Source organism: Herpailurus yagouaroundi, unplaced genomic scaffold (genome assembly GCF_014898765.1).
Source record: "Herpailurus yagouaroundi ecotype Mexico unplaced genomic scaffold, PumYag 246, whole genome shotgun sequence".
Lineage (NCBI taxonomy): Eukaryota > Metazoa > Chordata > Mammalia > Carnivora > Felidae > Herpailurus > Herpailurus yagouaroundi.
This window is the reverse complement of record NW_024412463.1, coordinates 4,118,771-4,136,140: the sequence shown is the minus strand read 5'-3', so window position 1 is coordinate 4,136,140 and position 17,370 is coordinate 4,118,771. Positions and strand designations below refer to the sequence as shown.

The 17,370-nt window shown below is 43.2% G+C and overlaps 1 protein-coding gene across 2 annotated transcripts in view; it reads right to left on the bottom strand.

Moving 5' to 3' along the window:
* Positions 1–455: 455 nt before the first annotated feature.
* The window catches only part of TSHZ2 (teashirt zinc finger homeobox 2), a 456,301-nt gene continuing 439,386 nt past the window's right edge, over positions 456–17,370 (bottom strand). For both annotated transcript variants that reach the window (XM_040460026.1, XM_040460030.1), the window contains exon 3: positions 456–2,247. Coding sequence is in view for 1 of the 2 variants with exons in the window: in XM_040460030.1 (XP_040315964.1) it covers positions 2,246–2,247 (2 nt within the window). In the remaining variant the exon portion in view is untranslated. The remainder of the gene's footprint in view (positions 2,248–17,370) is intronic.

The window sequence follows — 17,370 nt, the reverse complement described above, 5'->3', positions numbered from 1 at the left end:
CCATGCGAAGACTGTTCCTTTCCAGTTGAGCTCCATTCATTTCTGGTTGAATAGGTCGAGCAAAGACAGACCTCGCTGTTCTCAATTCACTTTATGATCCTCCCATCATAAAAAATAATATCAGCACCTTGCTTTTCATGTCAGAACTACATTTGAGCCGCTATTCCCTATGCCCATGAGTAAATCCCATAAAAGCCGCCCCGTTTGCTATTTTTTCTTGTGGGTGATTGATTGATGGATGAGTACTGACACTCCAATGAAGCTATTTCGACTGCCATCTCAATCCGATGATGTGAGGGGTATATTTTCTGTCCATGCCTCATTACTTCAGAATGACATTCCTGGAACTTCATTTACTTTTTCCCTCCTTCCCCGAAGCGCCATATTTTTTCCCATCTAGGTTATGCATGCCATAAAATAAGCAATTTGCTATTATATGTGGCATAAGGGCAACACTTTCCCTAGGAGGTAAATAAGAAGCTTTTTTTTTTTTTTTTAAATCCCAATGTTGAATTTAGGGATCATGTCAAAATTTCCAAAGCAATTTCAACAGGCGGCTTCCAGGAGAAATGGTGAAGAAGACATTTGGTTTCGTTTTGTTGGTGTTGAGCTTTTTTTTTTGTGGGTGATAACCTTGGTAATTAAAGCAACAACAACAAGAAGGAAATTGGTTTTTGTTTGTTTGTTTCAGAATCATCTAGTTCCTAGTGTTGTACCTAGAATAGCTTAAATATTTCGCCTATAGCTGAGTAGCAGTTTATAACACAATCCAGACTTCATTTGTCCTTTGAGAATAAGGAGATTCATTGTTTAAATGCAGTGATAGATTTTTCTATTTATAGATTGCTTTCAGTTGTATAGAAAATGCTCAACTAGAGTAAACACATCTACCCCTGAATTTCCAAACTGTGCACTAGGTATGCAAGACTTTTAATATTAAAACATGCTCTTAGCTTTTCCAAGTTGACTTAGGACCTGATTTTAATCTGTGTAATACAGTATTCCCGTTAATAATAATGTATAATTAAGACATCCGTTAAAAATCCATAACGTTAATTTAATGGAGAAAATCTAATACAGCTCTATTGGAATTTTTACGTTAAATTAACTTTAACGGGCTTTTAATGGATGTCTTAATTAGATCTCATTATTAACGGGAATATTCCGCAAATTAAAATTGGGCCCTCAAAGTTTTAATGAAAAAAGTTGCAGGAACACATTTAAAATGGACACCTTATTTCATGCTTTCTGTTGCCGTTCGGGCTCAGCTGTGTTTCCAAGTCCATAAACAACAGGTTCTGCGGAAAGAGATCACCAGGAAGGACAAGCTGCTGCACTTTCCACCCTGCAGCCATCTCACCTTCTTGCTTTCGTCCAGATCCTGCATTTCACCAACTTCCCCAGCGCTGCCAGCTTGCAGGTCTCGTGCGCGCACTTAAAACCGTGTGTTTGTAACCGACGAAGACACGATGAGAAAAGGGTGCCCGCCTCTGCTTGGGAAAGAGTCTTTGGCAGCAACACGGTTAAGCCCCACTGTTGGAACAACTTTCACAGAAGATGAACATTGTTCGGAGGTTTTCTTGGCTCCAAGTCTGGTCTAACTTAATAATTCTTCCACTTGGCGGTGATTCATGGCTCCCCGGTGCAGGGGCAGGACTGGGCAATCCAGGTGCAACCGTAATTGTTGCTCTGAACAGAAACATTTCCTTTAGACAAACGTTCCCAGAGGGGTTATAAATAGGAAATGGACATTACGGTGAAAAGTAAGCGTCCAAGGGTCTGCATCTCGTGCAGCTCGCTTGGACGTTGAACTATGAAGACTGCTACCCCCCTCCCCCTCCCCGCCCTTTCCTGCCAAGTGTTTCAGACCGACGAAATAAGCACATCAGTGTTCTCAGTCATTATTTTTCTTCAGTGGCACTTGGTTTTCTCATGACAGTGGAAAGGGGACCGTGGAGAGGAGACTGCCTGATTGCAGTTTATCAATGAAAATCTAATATCGTCCATAAGCAGAGAAGTGGAAATCAATACTTCATTACCAAATTGTTAGTAAGAATGAAGAGGGATGGCTGGGGTGATATATATATATATATATATATATATATATATATATATTTTTTTTTTTTTTTTTTTTTGGGCGGTCTTCTCAGAGCAGGGTGTCAGGAGGAGTTCAATGTCAGAAGCAGGTGGTAGACGGATTCAGTGTGAGGCGATCCAGGCTGGAAAGTTGAAACTAAGGCATTTGTCCTGTAATGGGAGTCAGAACAACAGAAAAAGATACATTATTTTCTGAGGAATAGCTCAGTGGTGGCAGTTTAGGGGGAAACACCTCTAACGTATAATGTATGGAAGAGATATTTATACATTCATGTTCACAACAGCATTATTCACAACAGCCAGAAGGAGGAAGCGACCCAAATATCCACTGACGGACGAATGATAAACAAAATGTGGTCCATATACGTACAATGGGACATTACTCGGTCTTAAAAGGGAAGGAAATTCTGATGCGTTCTGACAACATGGATGAACCTCGAGGACATTGTGTTAAGAGAAAAGAAGGCAGTCGTAAGACACTGTATGACTTCCCTTCCAGGAGGTACCTAGAATAGTCCAACTTAAAGAAACACAAAACAGGACTGGTCGTGGCCAGGGGCTGGGGGCTGGGCAATCATTGTCTAATGTGTAGAGTTTCAACCTTGCAAGATGAAACCAGTTCTGGAGGTGAACAGGAGTGCACAACAATGTGAATGTACGTAATGCCACTGAACTGCGTGCCTGAAAATGGTTAGGATGGTGAATTTTATGTTTAGCGTGTCTTTCCAAAATTGAAACCTATAGTGTATGACTTTCCCGCTATAAAGCATTCTGAAAAAGAAAAAAAAAAATTCACCTATGGCCCCACCATCCAGACAAGGCTCCTGTTCACATTTGGCTGTATTTCCTTATAGTTTTCTTTCTCCATGCATTTTTGTTAAGTGTTCACAGTCGTAAGTACCCGCTATGTAATGTTCTTCTCTGATTTCCATCAGCCTCCACAACTTGGAGGCCTCGTTGTAAACAGCTACACGAGTTCTGCCACCTATATTATCGGAATTTACTAAAACATTCTCATGAGGTTGGGCGTTGCATTTGCTTCCAGTTGGTATTCAATAGTAGGTAACGCTGTGATAAACATCTTTGTGTTTAAAGCCTTGCAGTCTGCTGGGATATATTCATAGGTTTAAATTGCCAAAGGTGAAGTTCCCGAGTCAAGAGATAGGAACATTGTTGTGGTTGGGGAAGTGTGACTTAAAAGTGTGCTTTGCTACAGGAGATTAACTGGGAGAATTTTTTTTTTTCAGATATGCGCTATTTGGATTACTGTAAGAATGCATATAATTTCCATTAGCCCAATGTGGATGGCACTCCTTGTCTACATCTTATTATTTACTGGTTTTGCCCATTTCAGTGAGGAAAAACACCTTGGACTTAGATACAAGTATTTTTTTGGAAAAGGAAAACCTCCAAGTTTCTAGTAGAAGAATAAAGACAAGTTGAAAATTGTTGGCATTTGATGTGTGTAAAGAAATTATCCACAAAATAACCACAACGGGCATTATAAGCGATCCTTGGTATATATACTTATAGTATATATAGTTACTATATACCTACCAAATGCCGGATACTTTACCCATATTACCACTAACACTTGAAATCATCCCATTTTAAAAACCAGAGAGAAAGGTCTCAAGGAGGCTCGTGACTTGTCCAAAGTCACGCAGCTAATAAAAAGCAGAGGATGGCTTTAACTTTGGGTTTTTCATTTGGAAGCTTCTATGGTCAGTTCACCGCTCCCCCCCCCCCCCCCCCCCGCCCCGCCGCGTGCCCCCATCTAGATTACAAATGGTCACGGTCAGTGGAGGGAGTCCTTTCCCTTTGACACTTTGTTTGCATCTCAGAGACCAAGTAGTCTTCCTTCTGACGTGGTTGGAACCCCCTGGCAGATCCGGAGACTTAAAGAGGGTGGTCACGCGGTCGGAGGAGAGTGATGATGGATCAAAGAAAGAGGAAGAGACAGCCGATCTTAAGGGGTGAAAGTGCCTTCCACTGTGAGGCAGGATGAAGCCTCGGGTGGAGGGTTCACACGCACTCTATTCGAGGCCCCCGTCTCCTCCCTGACATGACATAAACGTGACACTGGTTTTAGAGAGCCTTGTTTCACTTGGCACTTCCTCGAACCTGCTCGAGATTTGATCAACACCCCGACTTCTCTGGCTGGGTTTCTCTTAGGGCAGAGTTTGCTCTGGGAAGGGGAGCAAGGAGAAGGAAAAAGTTCTTATATTATATTATAGACCCCCTTCTTGGAAATTCATAATACACATTAGCACATTAAAGGTTCTGAGAAGTCCTGCCACCAAAAACCAACCCAACGAAACACACTGTGTCTTTAGTTAACCCAGTGCCACCCAGATTTGTTTGATGACTCTTTTCTTCCCCACAAAACTCTCACAGGCTCGAGTGTTATTTTCCTGGAAAATAGCTTCATCATAGCTTGTGTAAAAGCAAAGAAGTCGCTCAGCTCCTAGGATCTCAGTCCTGACCTCATTATTGACTTTCTGTGGTTCTTTGCTCAGGTCCCTTGGCTCTTTGGGGGCCTCAGCATGAAAGGAGCCTGTTGTAGTGATAACTTGACATTCCCTGCGTTCCTTCTATGCTACCCACGCTAAGCCCATGCCTCCCCACACGTCAGCGTCATGATGCTGCAATGTGGGAGGGAATACGTGTCTACACTTAACAGCCTGTGAGATGGAAATTTAGAGAGGTGAAACCGTTCGGCCTGCGGTCACCTGGCTGGTAGGTGGGAGAAAAGATACTCAGGTTCAGGGTTGTCTGGGCTCTTAAACCATACGGTCTGGGGTGATGTGGTAATGTCGTAAAGTGTTAAACACTAACATTATTAATAATTCAGAGGCATTTCTCCAAGAGTTTATCTGTACAGTCAGTTACTGAGTTGAATTCTAGATACGAGCGTCTTCTATTTAAACCTGACACTGATGTTATTTCTACCCGACAGATCTCCTTCCATTCCACCACGATGGACTGAAGTGATAGATTCTTCTGGAAGGTCAGTGTTCCTGTCCTAAAAGAGAATGGTAAAGAAGAGAACTGAATCTCGGGCCACTTTGGGACGATGTATCTTTTCTTACGATTTCTTATCTTAGAAGAAGGAGAAGCACTTTAGTTTTCTGTAGGTCTAAAGACGAGACCCGGCCAGAAAATCAACGCTGGAAAATGCAGGGAATGAGAGCTACTGGTTTTACTTCTCACTGTTCAGAATGAGGTGTGTAGAATAATTTCGCTTGCGTTTCCGCTGGTTGTTGAGGGCACGCTTTGCGGCTGCGGGGTTCCCCCCCCCAATACGTGAAGCTACTACTATAAAAATAAAACAGAAATAAATAAAATTTTTAATTACATATCTAAAAAGTCATCGGCAGTGTTCATTAAGGAGAGTTTGTGAGGGAGAGCCAGGCGAAGAGATGTAATTATTTTTGTATTAATTACACAGCCACCAACAGATGGGTAGAATTATATCTACTTTAATTTGGCCATGCTACGATTTTTAATCCCTCTGGCAAATCATTTTGGTTGGCCTTCCTTTCCACGCCCTCGCTCAGGCCTGCCTCTCTCTTTCTCCAGTTTGTCCCGTTCTTCTCCGAGCGGCACTGTTGTCCCTGGGGTGACTCTCGTGGTTGCAACAGCGCTGGGCACAGCACCAGCGTTTCATGGTTAGGGCTGGGAATGCTAGACATCTTGCAATGTGTGGGACAGCTTCTGTCAAGGTGATGGACTCCCTCATCCTGCACCATTTTTGAAAATCTCTCTGTAGAGTGAGGTTTCTCAACCTTGCACTGTTGATATTTTGGGCTAGAAAATCCTTTCTTTTCAATATTTATTTATGTACTTGAAATATTTATTTTAGAGAGAGAGAGACAGAAAGAGAGAGAGCACAAGCGGGGGAGGAGCAGAGAAAGAGGGGGACACAGAATCCAAAGCGGGTTCCAGGCTCTGAGCTGTCAGTGCAGAACCCGATGCTGGGCTCGAACTCAAGAACCATGAGATCATGACCCGAGTTGAAGTCAAACGCTCAACTGACTGAGCCACCCAGGTGCCTCTGGGCTGGATAATTCTTTGTCGTGGAAGACTGTCCCTTGTTTTGTAGGGTTTTTTGCATTATCTCTGACCGTTACCCACCAGATTCCAGGAGCAGTCCCCTCACCTTTGAGCTGTGACAGCCCAAAATATCCCCGGACGTTGCCAAATGTCCCCGAGGCAGAGAGCAACATTATCTAACACAGCGGTTCAGAACCACTGACATAGTGGCAAACGTTTTGTAATTCTTTGAGCCTAGAACCCAATTCCATTTCACGTATAAACACAAAGTCTTTTGTGCAGAGTTTCAGAGACACTGCGTTGTCCAGAAATAAAGCTGGCTTGCAAACAAAGAGGAACTGGCTTGTTTTCTTTGGAATTTTCACGGGAGTTATTTGCCGTTTAAAAAAAAATTAAGTCACCTCTGGCGTTGCCACTGGGGTATTTGAGACGCCCATTCCACAGCCCCGAACTGACCTTGCACTTGTTACTGCCATGTTCACAGGGAGTCTGCACTTAGGAGCATGCAGTGGACTATCTCATCACCCTTTGAGGACCTCGTCCCTGAGGATGGCCCGCAGAACAGCAGCCCTGACTTACCTGGGAGTTTGCTAGAAATGCAGAACACTGGGGGGCCCGGGTGGTTCAGTCGGCTGAGCGACTTGGCTCAGGTCATGATCTCGCAGTTCGTGGGTTCGAGCCCCACGCTGGGCTCTGTGCTGACAGCTCGGAGCCTGGAGCCTGCTTGGAGTCTGTGTCTCCCTCTCTCTCTGCCCCTCCCCCGCTCTCACAAATAAATAAATAAACACGAATAAAAAAAAGGAAATGCAGAACACAGGTCCCCAGCCCTGCTGAACTCAGAATCTGCGCTTAACAGGATACCGAGTGAACCTATTTCCACTCGAGAAGACCTGATCCGGTCAACTTTAGGGCCCGAACGTTTTCCTTTTGTTTCTCATCATATGGTCACTGCATCAGACGAATCCTTGTCAAAATTATGTGTCTAGGCTGGTCATCTGACCTATGAATTTCCTTTCTGGATAGTAAAGGGGAAATCCTAAAAAGTTTACTGGGAAATGTCCACGCTGGGTGTGCAAAGGGTGAGGCCCCCCACCCCCCTGCTCTACATGAGCCCTGTGTAGACAGCAGCATCCGGTTTGTAACATGGAGTATCTGTGTTCCAGATGCACACATCCAACTGGCTCCTCGACGCGTCTCCGGGCACATCTCACAAGTTACGTCGGAGGCAACTTTCGCAAAAGCAGGGAGTTCGAGTTCCCCGGCCCCTGCCCGGTCCTCCTCCTGGGTTTCTTTTCACGGGAAATGGAAGTTCAAACCGCTCAGTTGCTCGGGCCAGAAAGTCGGCTGATTCCGGGCACCTCGTCCTACGATTCCTCGCCAGGATCTATTTCCATGCCCTTCCCCGACGCCCCAGTTCCAGCCCGTGCGCCTCGTCTCCAGGGGACCGTAGTGCCCTGTCACTGGGCCGCCTTGCCCCTCTCTGGGTCCTGCCGATCATTTTCCGTATGGCAAAGTCAGCTTAGGAAAACCTTAAATAGATCGAAGCAGTCACTCCTTGTTTGCTCCCAGCTGAGAGTCCTTGGGTGATCTCCACTGCACTTAGGAAAAACCCTGTTTTCCTTTTCTTTCTTTTTTTTTTTTAAGTTTATTTATTTATTTATTAGCTTTTTAAAATGTTCATTTCTTTTTGAGAGAGAGACAGAGAGCGTGAGCAGGGGAGGGGCAGAGAGAGAGGGAGACACAGAATCCGAAGCAGGTTCCAGGCTCCGAGCTGTCAGCGCAGAGCCTGACGCGGGGTTTGAACTTACAGATTGTGAGATGATGACCTGAGCCAAAGTCGGATGCTTAACCACCTGAGCCACTCAGGTGCCCCTGGACTGTGTTTTAGATCATAATAGTTTCCCAAGCAGATAAGCCAATGTCTGACACATAAGAAGTACTTGATAAATACTTGCTGAGCGAATGAAGTCCTAAAGACCCCATGAAAGAAGAATTTTCAAGTATTTAAGACTAAGATAATACAAAAGAGAACAATAGGTTCACCTGGAATCTTATCTCTACTTCTATGAAAGAGACAACTTAGAGCATGTAAAGAAAAAAGAGAAGAGATTAGAACAATTAGTCCAAGGAAACAAATGGACAGGAGGAGACTTTCCCATCTACTTGGTACTTTTAAGTTCAAACAATAAATTATTTTGCCATTTTGAAACAATTTACATCTTTTCAAATTCTACATAATGTATCTTATATACATTGTATCTATCTATCTATATCTATCTATCTACACTTTTCTGAAATATATTGGATAAATAGTAGTAGCCCCAAAGATAAAAATATTGAGGCCGTGGGAGTTTAAATAATTTGCTCCTATAATGATTAGTGATGGAATTAGAATATCTGACTCTGAATTCAGGGCTTCTTAAAACTGTTTGGTTAAAAATGAAAAAAAAAAGTGAACTATAAAAGATGAAAATATATGAAGTCCATTATTAGAAAAAAGGCTGTGATAAGAAAGGAAAGTGGTTATGGAAACGTGTGATTCCCAACCATGTCATCCTGGGAGAAACCTGTAGTTAATATTTTTTCAAATTGATTTCACAACTTGAAAATCCAAATTGGCTCACCTACATTGCTGAATTTCATCGTTAGTGCTTCACCTAATTTTTCCTAAGGGAAATCTCTGTGTGCAGAAACCCTTAAACTTTGGTGGACCAATTTCAGTTTTTAGAACCAAGAAAGTAATTGCTTAAATGTATTGAATGCTTTTCATGTGCCAGACACAGCCCCGTGTAAGCAGGTGGGTGATATTTTAAAGTATTATCTGATGTGTTTGTGCCTTTTCTTGATTTCTTTCTTCCAGGTAGTCTTCCCGCCATTGAAAGCAGACACTGAGGTGAATTGCTCTTGAAAAGAGGAGACCACAGAATAAGCCAGACAGAATGAGGTGGCTGACTTTCCGAGTGATGAGAGGGACCTTACCTTATCTTTCTTCTTTTTTTAATGTGTATTTATTTACTTATTTATTTATTTTGAGAGAGACAGAGAGAGAGCGCATGGAGGAGGGGCGGGGGGGGAGGGGCAGAGAAAGAGGGAGACAGAGAATCCCAAGCAGGCTCCGCGCTGTCAGGATGGAGCCTGGCTCAGAGCTCGAACTCACGGGTTGTGAGATCATGACCTGAGCCACAAGTAAGCGTCAGACGCTTACCCACCTGAGCCACCCAGGCCCTCTGGGACTTTATCTTTCTTATAACAAATCTCAAAGAGGTTGAGTCAATACGAAAATTTAAAGTTCTATAAAAGTAACACGTGGGGAGTGACTATTGATCTTGGGCCCACCACTTACGCATTATTTCCGTTAATCACGTCAGTAGTCCGGGGAGGGGGTGTCCAATATCATAGGGGAAAAAGTTACTGTTTAGGTGACTGAAGTGACTTGCCCAAGGTGACCTGACAATAAATGGGAATGGATATTACGATATTCAACTGGAATATGTCTTCTCTGGATTTCAGAGCTTTTACTCTTAACCGCCAAATTGTTCCTGACATCGGACCCGAGACCACAGATTCTTTGTCAAGGGGGTGTTTGATTAGACCCTTGACGAATAGGACTCAGAAGTATTCTTGATCTTGGCTCTTGGTTGTCCTCTCCTTGGAAGGTCTAAATCCAGATGACACATAGGTCACATTGGACACACTGGAAAATCTCAACTTTTGAACTTCCTCTTCTAAAGCACAACTTGTGATAAATCAACCATGTGTCTCAAATGTATGATATATGCTCCATGACACAAACCAGTCAGCCAACTGCCCACAGCTCCTAAAGGCGAGTTTTTCTGTGGGTTTTTTTTTTTTTAATGTTTATTTATTTTTGAGAAACAGAGAGAGAGAGAGAGCATGCACAAGTGAGGGAGGGGCAGACACACACACACACACACACACACACAGAATCTGAAACAGGCTCCTGGCTCTCAGCTGTCCGCGTAGAGCCTGATGTGGGGCTTGAACCCATGAACTGTGAGATCATGACCTGAGCTGAAGTCGGACCCTTAACTGACTGAGCCACCCAGGCGCCCATTTTTTTTTAAGTTTATTTATTTATTTTGAGAGAGAGAGAGAGAGAGAGCAGGGGAGGGACAGACAGAGAGGGAGAGAGAGATAGAAAATCCCACGCAGCCTCCACATTCTCAGCACGGAGCCCGATGTGGGGCTTGAACTCAGGAACCATGAGATCATGACCTGAGCCGAAATCAAGAGTCAGATGCTTAACCGATTGAGCCACCCAGGCACCCCTCTTCCCCCCGCCCCCCTTTGTTTTTATCAGTGCCAGAGCAAACACTTTCTAAGCTGACCTCCACCCTATACCATCGACTTCTGAGTGTCTTACCGAGTGGATGTATTGGAAATAATTTTACAAACAATTTCCCCTTTGGTCTACTTAATGGGCATCCCTCGAAATGGTTTCAAATCTCTTCACCACTGCATTTGGAATGGCTGTGGAATGAAACTGGCAGACACAGGGTGACATCTTGGACCACAACAACAGCAACAACAAAAATGTCAGGCAAGAAGACGCGGGGCCTCCAGAGAGTGGCGCGGACGCCGTCACTAGGTATCATTTGTGTCCTTCCTTACATGTCAGAAGGTGTCAGTGACAGAAGAAAATCTTCTCCTTAAAGCTCACTCTTCAACTTCAAGACTACCCAAGTAGTTAAGAGACAGGAATGAATGGAACGGCATGGGGGTTTGCCCTGTGAAAATCTCCTGACAACTAATAATGGGATTATGGAATCTTAACTGCTGTACAGTTATCCCTAATTATAACCAAAGGTACGTCAATCTAAATAAAAATGATAAGGCAGAGAAAAGCATTCTCCGCTCCCTTCCCCAACTAGCATTTTAACACGTATCTCTTCTCAGTATGATGCTTTGACAAAGCTCAGATCGGATAATTATCGACGAAAGACATGGAACCCTGTGTTAAGTAAAACATATTTTTGCAGAAAGGAATGGTTTCAGTTTTAAATATTTGGTTTTTTACCGTGGGAACCTCCTACTATCTCTGTTGCAGTCTATCACAGAAGTTATGCATGAGATTTCTGCCGGACAGTCAGCATCAGGAAAGATTTTGCGTATTCTTAAATCCTGGTATATACATTTTCTTTATGGAAAAGATGAATCTTGGGATGGATCATGTTTCCATTTTTGCTTTCACTACTAGGAAGCTCAGTGTCTGTTTGGTAGCCCCACTTTAACAACTATGTAGCCTCTTAGGGCTCCAGTCTATACTCATTAACTTCTTTTTGTATTCACTCTCCATTTTCCTTTGGTGTATTTGTTAATAGCTTGGCTCTGTCATTCATTAGCTGTGTGATGTTGGGGGAAATGACCCATTGTCTCTGAATCTAAGTTTCCACATCTGCAAAATGAGGTTAATAACAGTGCCTTCCACACATGGTGTCTGGTACACAATAAGAATGTAGATTTAAAAGAGCAATTTTTGGGGGGCACCTGGGTGACTCAGTTGGTTAAGTGTCCAATTTCGGCTCAGGTCATGAATACATGGTCTGTGAGTTTGGGTCCCGAGTCAGACTCTGTGCTGGCAGCTTGGAGCCTGGAGCCTGCTTCAGATTCTGTATCTCCCTCCATCTCTGACTCCCCCACATGTGCTCTCTCTCTCTCTCAAAATAATAATAAACTTTTAAAAAAAGTATAAAAAAGTGATTTTCTGAGACACCTGGGAGGCTCAGTCAGTTGAGTGTCTAACTCTTGATTTTAGCTCAGGGCATGATCCCAGGGTCATGGGATCGATCCCCGAGTAGTCGGGCTCTGCGCTGAGCAGGGAGCCTGCTTAGGATTCTCTCTCTCTCTCACTCCTTCTGCCTCTCACCCCTGCTCGCACTCTCTCTAAAAAAAAAAAAAAATAAAAATAAATAAAAAAAATAAAATGAAAAGTGATTTTCTTATCCCAGACTTGAGCCTCTTCTACAAAGCTGTAATCATCAAGACAGCATGGTATTAGCACAAAAACAGACACATAGACCAATGGAATAGAATAGAGACTCCAGAATTGGACCCACAAAAGTACGGCCAACTAATCTTTGACAAAGCATGAAAGAGTATCCAGTGGAAAAAGACAGTCTCTTTAACAAATGGTGCTGGGAGAACTGGACAGCAACATGCAGAAGAATGAAACTAGACCATTTTCTTACACCATTCATAAAAATAAACTCAAAATGGATAAAGGACCTGAATGTGAGACAGGAAACCATCAAAACCCTAGAGGAGAAAGCAGGAAAAAACCTCTCTGACCTCAGCCACAGCAATTTCTTACTTGACACATCTCCAAAGGCAAGGGAATTAAAAGCAAAAATGAACTATTGGGACCTCACGAAGATAAAAAGCTTCTGCACTGCAAAGGAAACAATCAACAAAACCAAAAGGCAACCAATGGAATGGGAAAAGATATTTGCAAATGACATATCGGACAAAGGGCTAGTCTCCAAAATCGATAAAGAACTTACCAAACTCCATACCCAAAAAACAAATAATCCAGTGAAGAAATGGGCAGAAAACTTGAATAGACACTTTTCTAAAGAAGACATCCAGATGGCCAACAGGCACATGAAAAGATGCTCAACGTCACTCCTCATCAGGGAAATGCAAATCAAAACCACACTGAAATACCACCTCACGCCAGTCAGAGTGGCTAAAACGAACAAATCAGGAGACTCTAGATGCTGGCAAGGATGTGGAGAAACGGGAACCCTCTTGCACTGTTGGTGGGAATGCAAACTGGTACAGCCGCTCTGGAAAACAGTGTAGAGGTTCCTCAAAAAATCAAAAATAGGTCTACCCTATGACCCAGCAATAGCACTGCTAGGAATTGACCCAAGGGATACAGGAGTGCTGATGCATAGGGGCACTTGTACAACAATGTTTATAGCAGCAATAGCCAAATTATGGAAAGAGCCCACATGTCCACCAACTGACGAATGGAAAAAGAAATTGTGGTTTACATACACAATGGAATACTACGTGGCAATGAGAAAAAATGAAATATGGCATTTTGTAGCAACGTGGATGGAACTGGAGAGTGTGATGCTAAGTGAAATAAGCCATACAGAGAAAGACAGATACCATATGGTTTCACTCTTATGTGGATCCTGAGAAACTTAACAGAAACCCATGGGGGAGGGGAAGGAAAAAAAAAAAAAAGAGGTTAGAGTGGGAGAGAGCCAAAGCATAAGAGACTCTTAAAAACTGAGAACAAACTGAGGGTTGATGGGGGGTGGGAGGGAGGGGAGGGTGGGTGATGGGTATTGAGGAGGGCACCTTTTGGGATGAGCACTGGGTGTTGTATGGAAACCAATTTGACAATAAATTTCATACTAAAAACAAGTGATTTTCTTTTATGACTTTACTTCCTTGCATACAATATAGCACCCCAAAAGGGCTGTGGAATAAGACGTAGAATCAATTAAGAAAATCCATACATAAAATTTTGCTTATGTGTTAGATATAAATAATCACTGGGTCTTGGTAAATGAATTTTTCTCTCGTCCTGGAAACTTAAAAAACTAAGTAGAAGACAGGCTTTTTAGTTCATGCTTTAAAGGTTGAAAAGATATCAGTTGTCAATTCAGATGTGGAACTCAGAAAAGTTTTCCCCTTTTATAAAAAGAAAGGAAGAGATAGCATTTCCAAACATTTGATGTGGTTATTAAGAAGAAGAAGGTAGAAAGCGGTCATAATACCTACCATCAGGTGCTCATGATGAGCTCTGCACTTTACTGATGTAGATCGCATTGTCCCTATTTAATGATGAGAAAATAGAGGCTGAGATTGGTTAAGCGATTTAACCCATTTCCGATAGGCAGCAAATAGTAGAGCCAGCACTTGGACTTAGGTCTGTCTGGCTTCAAAGCCTGCTCGCTAGCCAGTATTTATTGCTGTCAAAGGAACTAACTAGAATCTTTTAAGGGCACACTACTCAGTAAGGCTATATAATGAAAAATAAGGACTGAAAAACTGTCCAGCTGTTGTCGTACTCTCAAGAAATAAATTAGAAGGATGGCGAAGATCAGCACAACATGCTGACAATGGAAGGGAAAATGTCCTTGGTGGTTTCTATGTTAATTACAATCTCATGTTTGGCAATTATGGAGCTCACATTTGACAATTCTCATATATGGTTGATTTTGGTGCATGGCCAGGGAAGAGAGAAAGCAAGCAATTTCCCTGTACCCATTTTTATTGAGCCACATTCATATACTCCAAAAGGGCACTTAAATTGTTTGAAAGAGGTCTAGATGCTGGCAAACACCACCATAAACAACCCGGACAGCTTAAAGTCCAAACGGCCAACGACATGATTCACAATGGAACCTATCTTCTCTAAGTGGAGTGCAGAGCCAAACGTTATTTATTACAACTAACTTACAACCCGGCGAGATTCACTGCATGGACACAGCTAGGGGACTTCACCGCTGCCTAAATGTGAGTTGTTGGCGTTTAGGAAGAACAGCGTGCCCTCCAAGTATGACAAATCAACAGGGCAGATTTTTTTTTTTTTTACCCCTGTGATTATGTGTCTAAGCCCACAGCAACACTGTTGCTAGTGTCGTCTACATTGGAAAAGGGGATTAGTGGGTTGGAACCCATGTTTAGATAATTCAGTAAACTCTCCCACTTTCCAAAAAGAGTGCCCCCCCACCCGTTTTTAATTCCACAAAACCCTTTCCTCTTAATATCCAACATCACAAACGTATTGTATTGTATAATGATAATGTGTTAAGTGCTTTACAAGACATACATTATTTCATTCACTCCTAACTAAAATACAATTTAACAAATACGAAATTGTATTATTACGCGGTATGTGTTACACAGTATAAAGAAGTTATTATTTTCTTAAATTTATTTTGAGTGCCCCTTCTTTTTAATGATCGTTTCATTCATTGGGTACCTACTCTTTGCCTGCAGCTTGACTGCTGTCATTTTGTGTGATTCTTATAAAAATCTCCAAATGTAGCTCTCAATGAACCCATTTCAGAGGTTGGGAAACTGAGAGACAGAGCTTTAAGTGATGGGACCAAGATCTTGTGCCTGGGGAGTGATAGAATGGGATGTGAACCCAGGTTTCTCTGTCACCCACGTAGCCTGTTGCTTCATAAAATTAACTGGTCCCTTTACCAATTTGATTACTACCGGTAATTATCAATCCTCACAAAAGATTTGGGAAAGATGAATTATTTCCTCATGACAAATGAAGAACCAGAGGTTCAGGAGGTTAATTCCACCGGTTCACCCACACAGCCATTTCCTAGAGAAGCTAGAGTGAAATCAAAATTTGTCTGGATCTCTAATCCAGTCTCATTGGACTCTGTGAATGTTTCCCAAAGGATAGTATGGAACGTTCGAGTCCCTTGAGATGTTCTAAGGAAAAAAGATTTTTTATTCATTCGTTTATGTTTCAAACAAAACCTCTTCGGAAACGTCAAGCCCCTTCCCTCCTCACAGTTTTTGCACCTGCTGTATGCCTTACCTAGAAGGCGTCTCCCAGGACCCCGCCTGGATAATTTCTGCTTCACACTTGATCACTCATCCACTGGCTTCAGTATCATGTCCTCAGAAAGACCTTTCCTTTTCCCAGAATCTAGACCTTTTCTTATCCCAGAAAAAAAAATTCAGAGTTTTTTTTTTTTTTCTCTCTCTAGCTCCAATTAGCCATCAATAATGTTTGTGTGAGTAGTGATTTAGTGCTTTTGTCTTTTCCTCTAGCCTTTCGGAGGGCAGGAATGGTGGCGATTTTGCTCGACAAGTCTCCAAAGTGCCAACCCAGTGCCTGGTTCCTGGGTGTCCATCAGCGAAAAAACAGGAGTTTTCCTTCCTACCTTTCCCATTGCTCTACCTTTGTGGAATCACGAAAATGGAAGTGATTGACCTCAGGGACCCTCTCTGCCCCCGCCATTTTGCAGACGGCCACCTGGAGGCCCAGACTTCACATGCATTGGATGGCGAGAGTATGAAGGAACGTCCGCTATTTTTCAACCAAGGGTGTTCTTGACCTGGAGCCCAAGTGTTGAACCAATGACGTCTAATTTCATCCTCAAGACGGATGAGGAAGCTTGAGGTTTTAAGAAGCTCGCCCGCGTTCACAGCTGGTAAGTGGCGCAGAATCATCTGTGCCTGGTGCCTCTGGCACTTTCTCCTCTCGGGCCTTACTCCACCTGGGAGTCACCTGGGAGCTCTGAAATACTCATTCCTAGGTTCAGTCTCAGAGGTTCTGCCTGAATTGGTTGAGGGTATGGAACTGGGCATGGGGATTTTTAAAAGCTCCCCAGGGGGTTCTAATGGGCCGTCAAGGTTAAGAACCACTGCTGTCACGTAAGATTGATTGATTTATTGATTACTGCCATTTAATCAATTCCCCTTCCTGCAGAGACTCAGTAGAATACATGACTTGTACAATTCGACTACAACATTCCTTGCTTCCGTCTCTCTTTTTCTGCTCCCCCCCCCCCCCCCCGGCTCTTTCCCCTCCCGACTGCAAAATCTGCATTTTCATGTGGGTTAAATTCCTTCATGACACATACAAATATGAAAAAAACCCACGGCGCACTTAGACTTGTAACCCACTATTGCTTATAAACTTAGCGGCCATTACTGACAAGTCCCCACCAAAATGGTCTAGTTACTTCTCCAAAGAGTAAGCAACTAAATTTCCATACAAACAAAGAATTCATACGAGACCATCAAGACCCTGGGGTCTGTTTGCTCTTCAGTAGTTACAAAGACTGCTGTGACCAGATAATGAGGAGTCACCTGGTGTCAGGTGCCCCGTAAGGCTGGTGGGGGACAGACAGGCCCCCACAACCAAAGCGAGGTGGGTACGATCAGCGGTACTGTTCTACAAAAGGGTCAGCCGGTTCATGAAGTGATGAACCTCCCTCTTCTTACCCCTCCCCTGTCCCCTCCCCCTGCACCATCACCACTAACCTCTCTGCTTCCTAGAGGCCTCCTCAGACCCTGACCTGTGATCCTGTTTGTGCACTGAAAAAACACCGAACTAGGTCCCCTCCCTTGAAAGAATTCAAGGCTTTCCTCCCTCCTGGGGTCAGCTGTTGAGAAGCAATGATAGGGATGTTAAATGTCTCACTTATAAAATCGCTCCTTTCAAGCATAGCTGTAAATGAAAGCGGTGGGGTGGACCTCTCA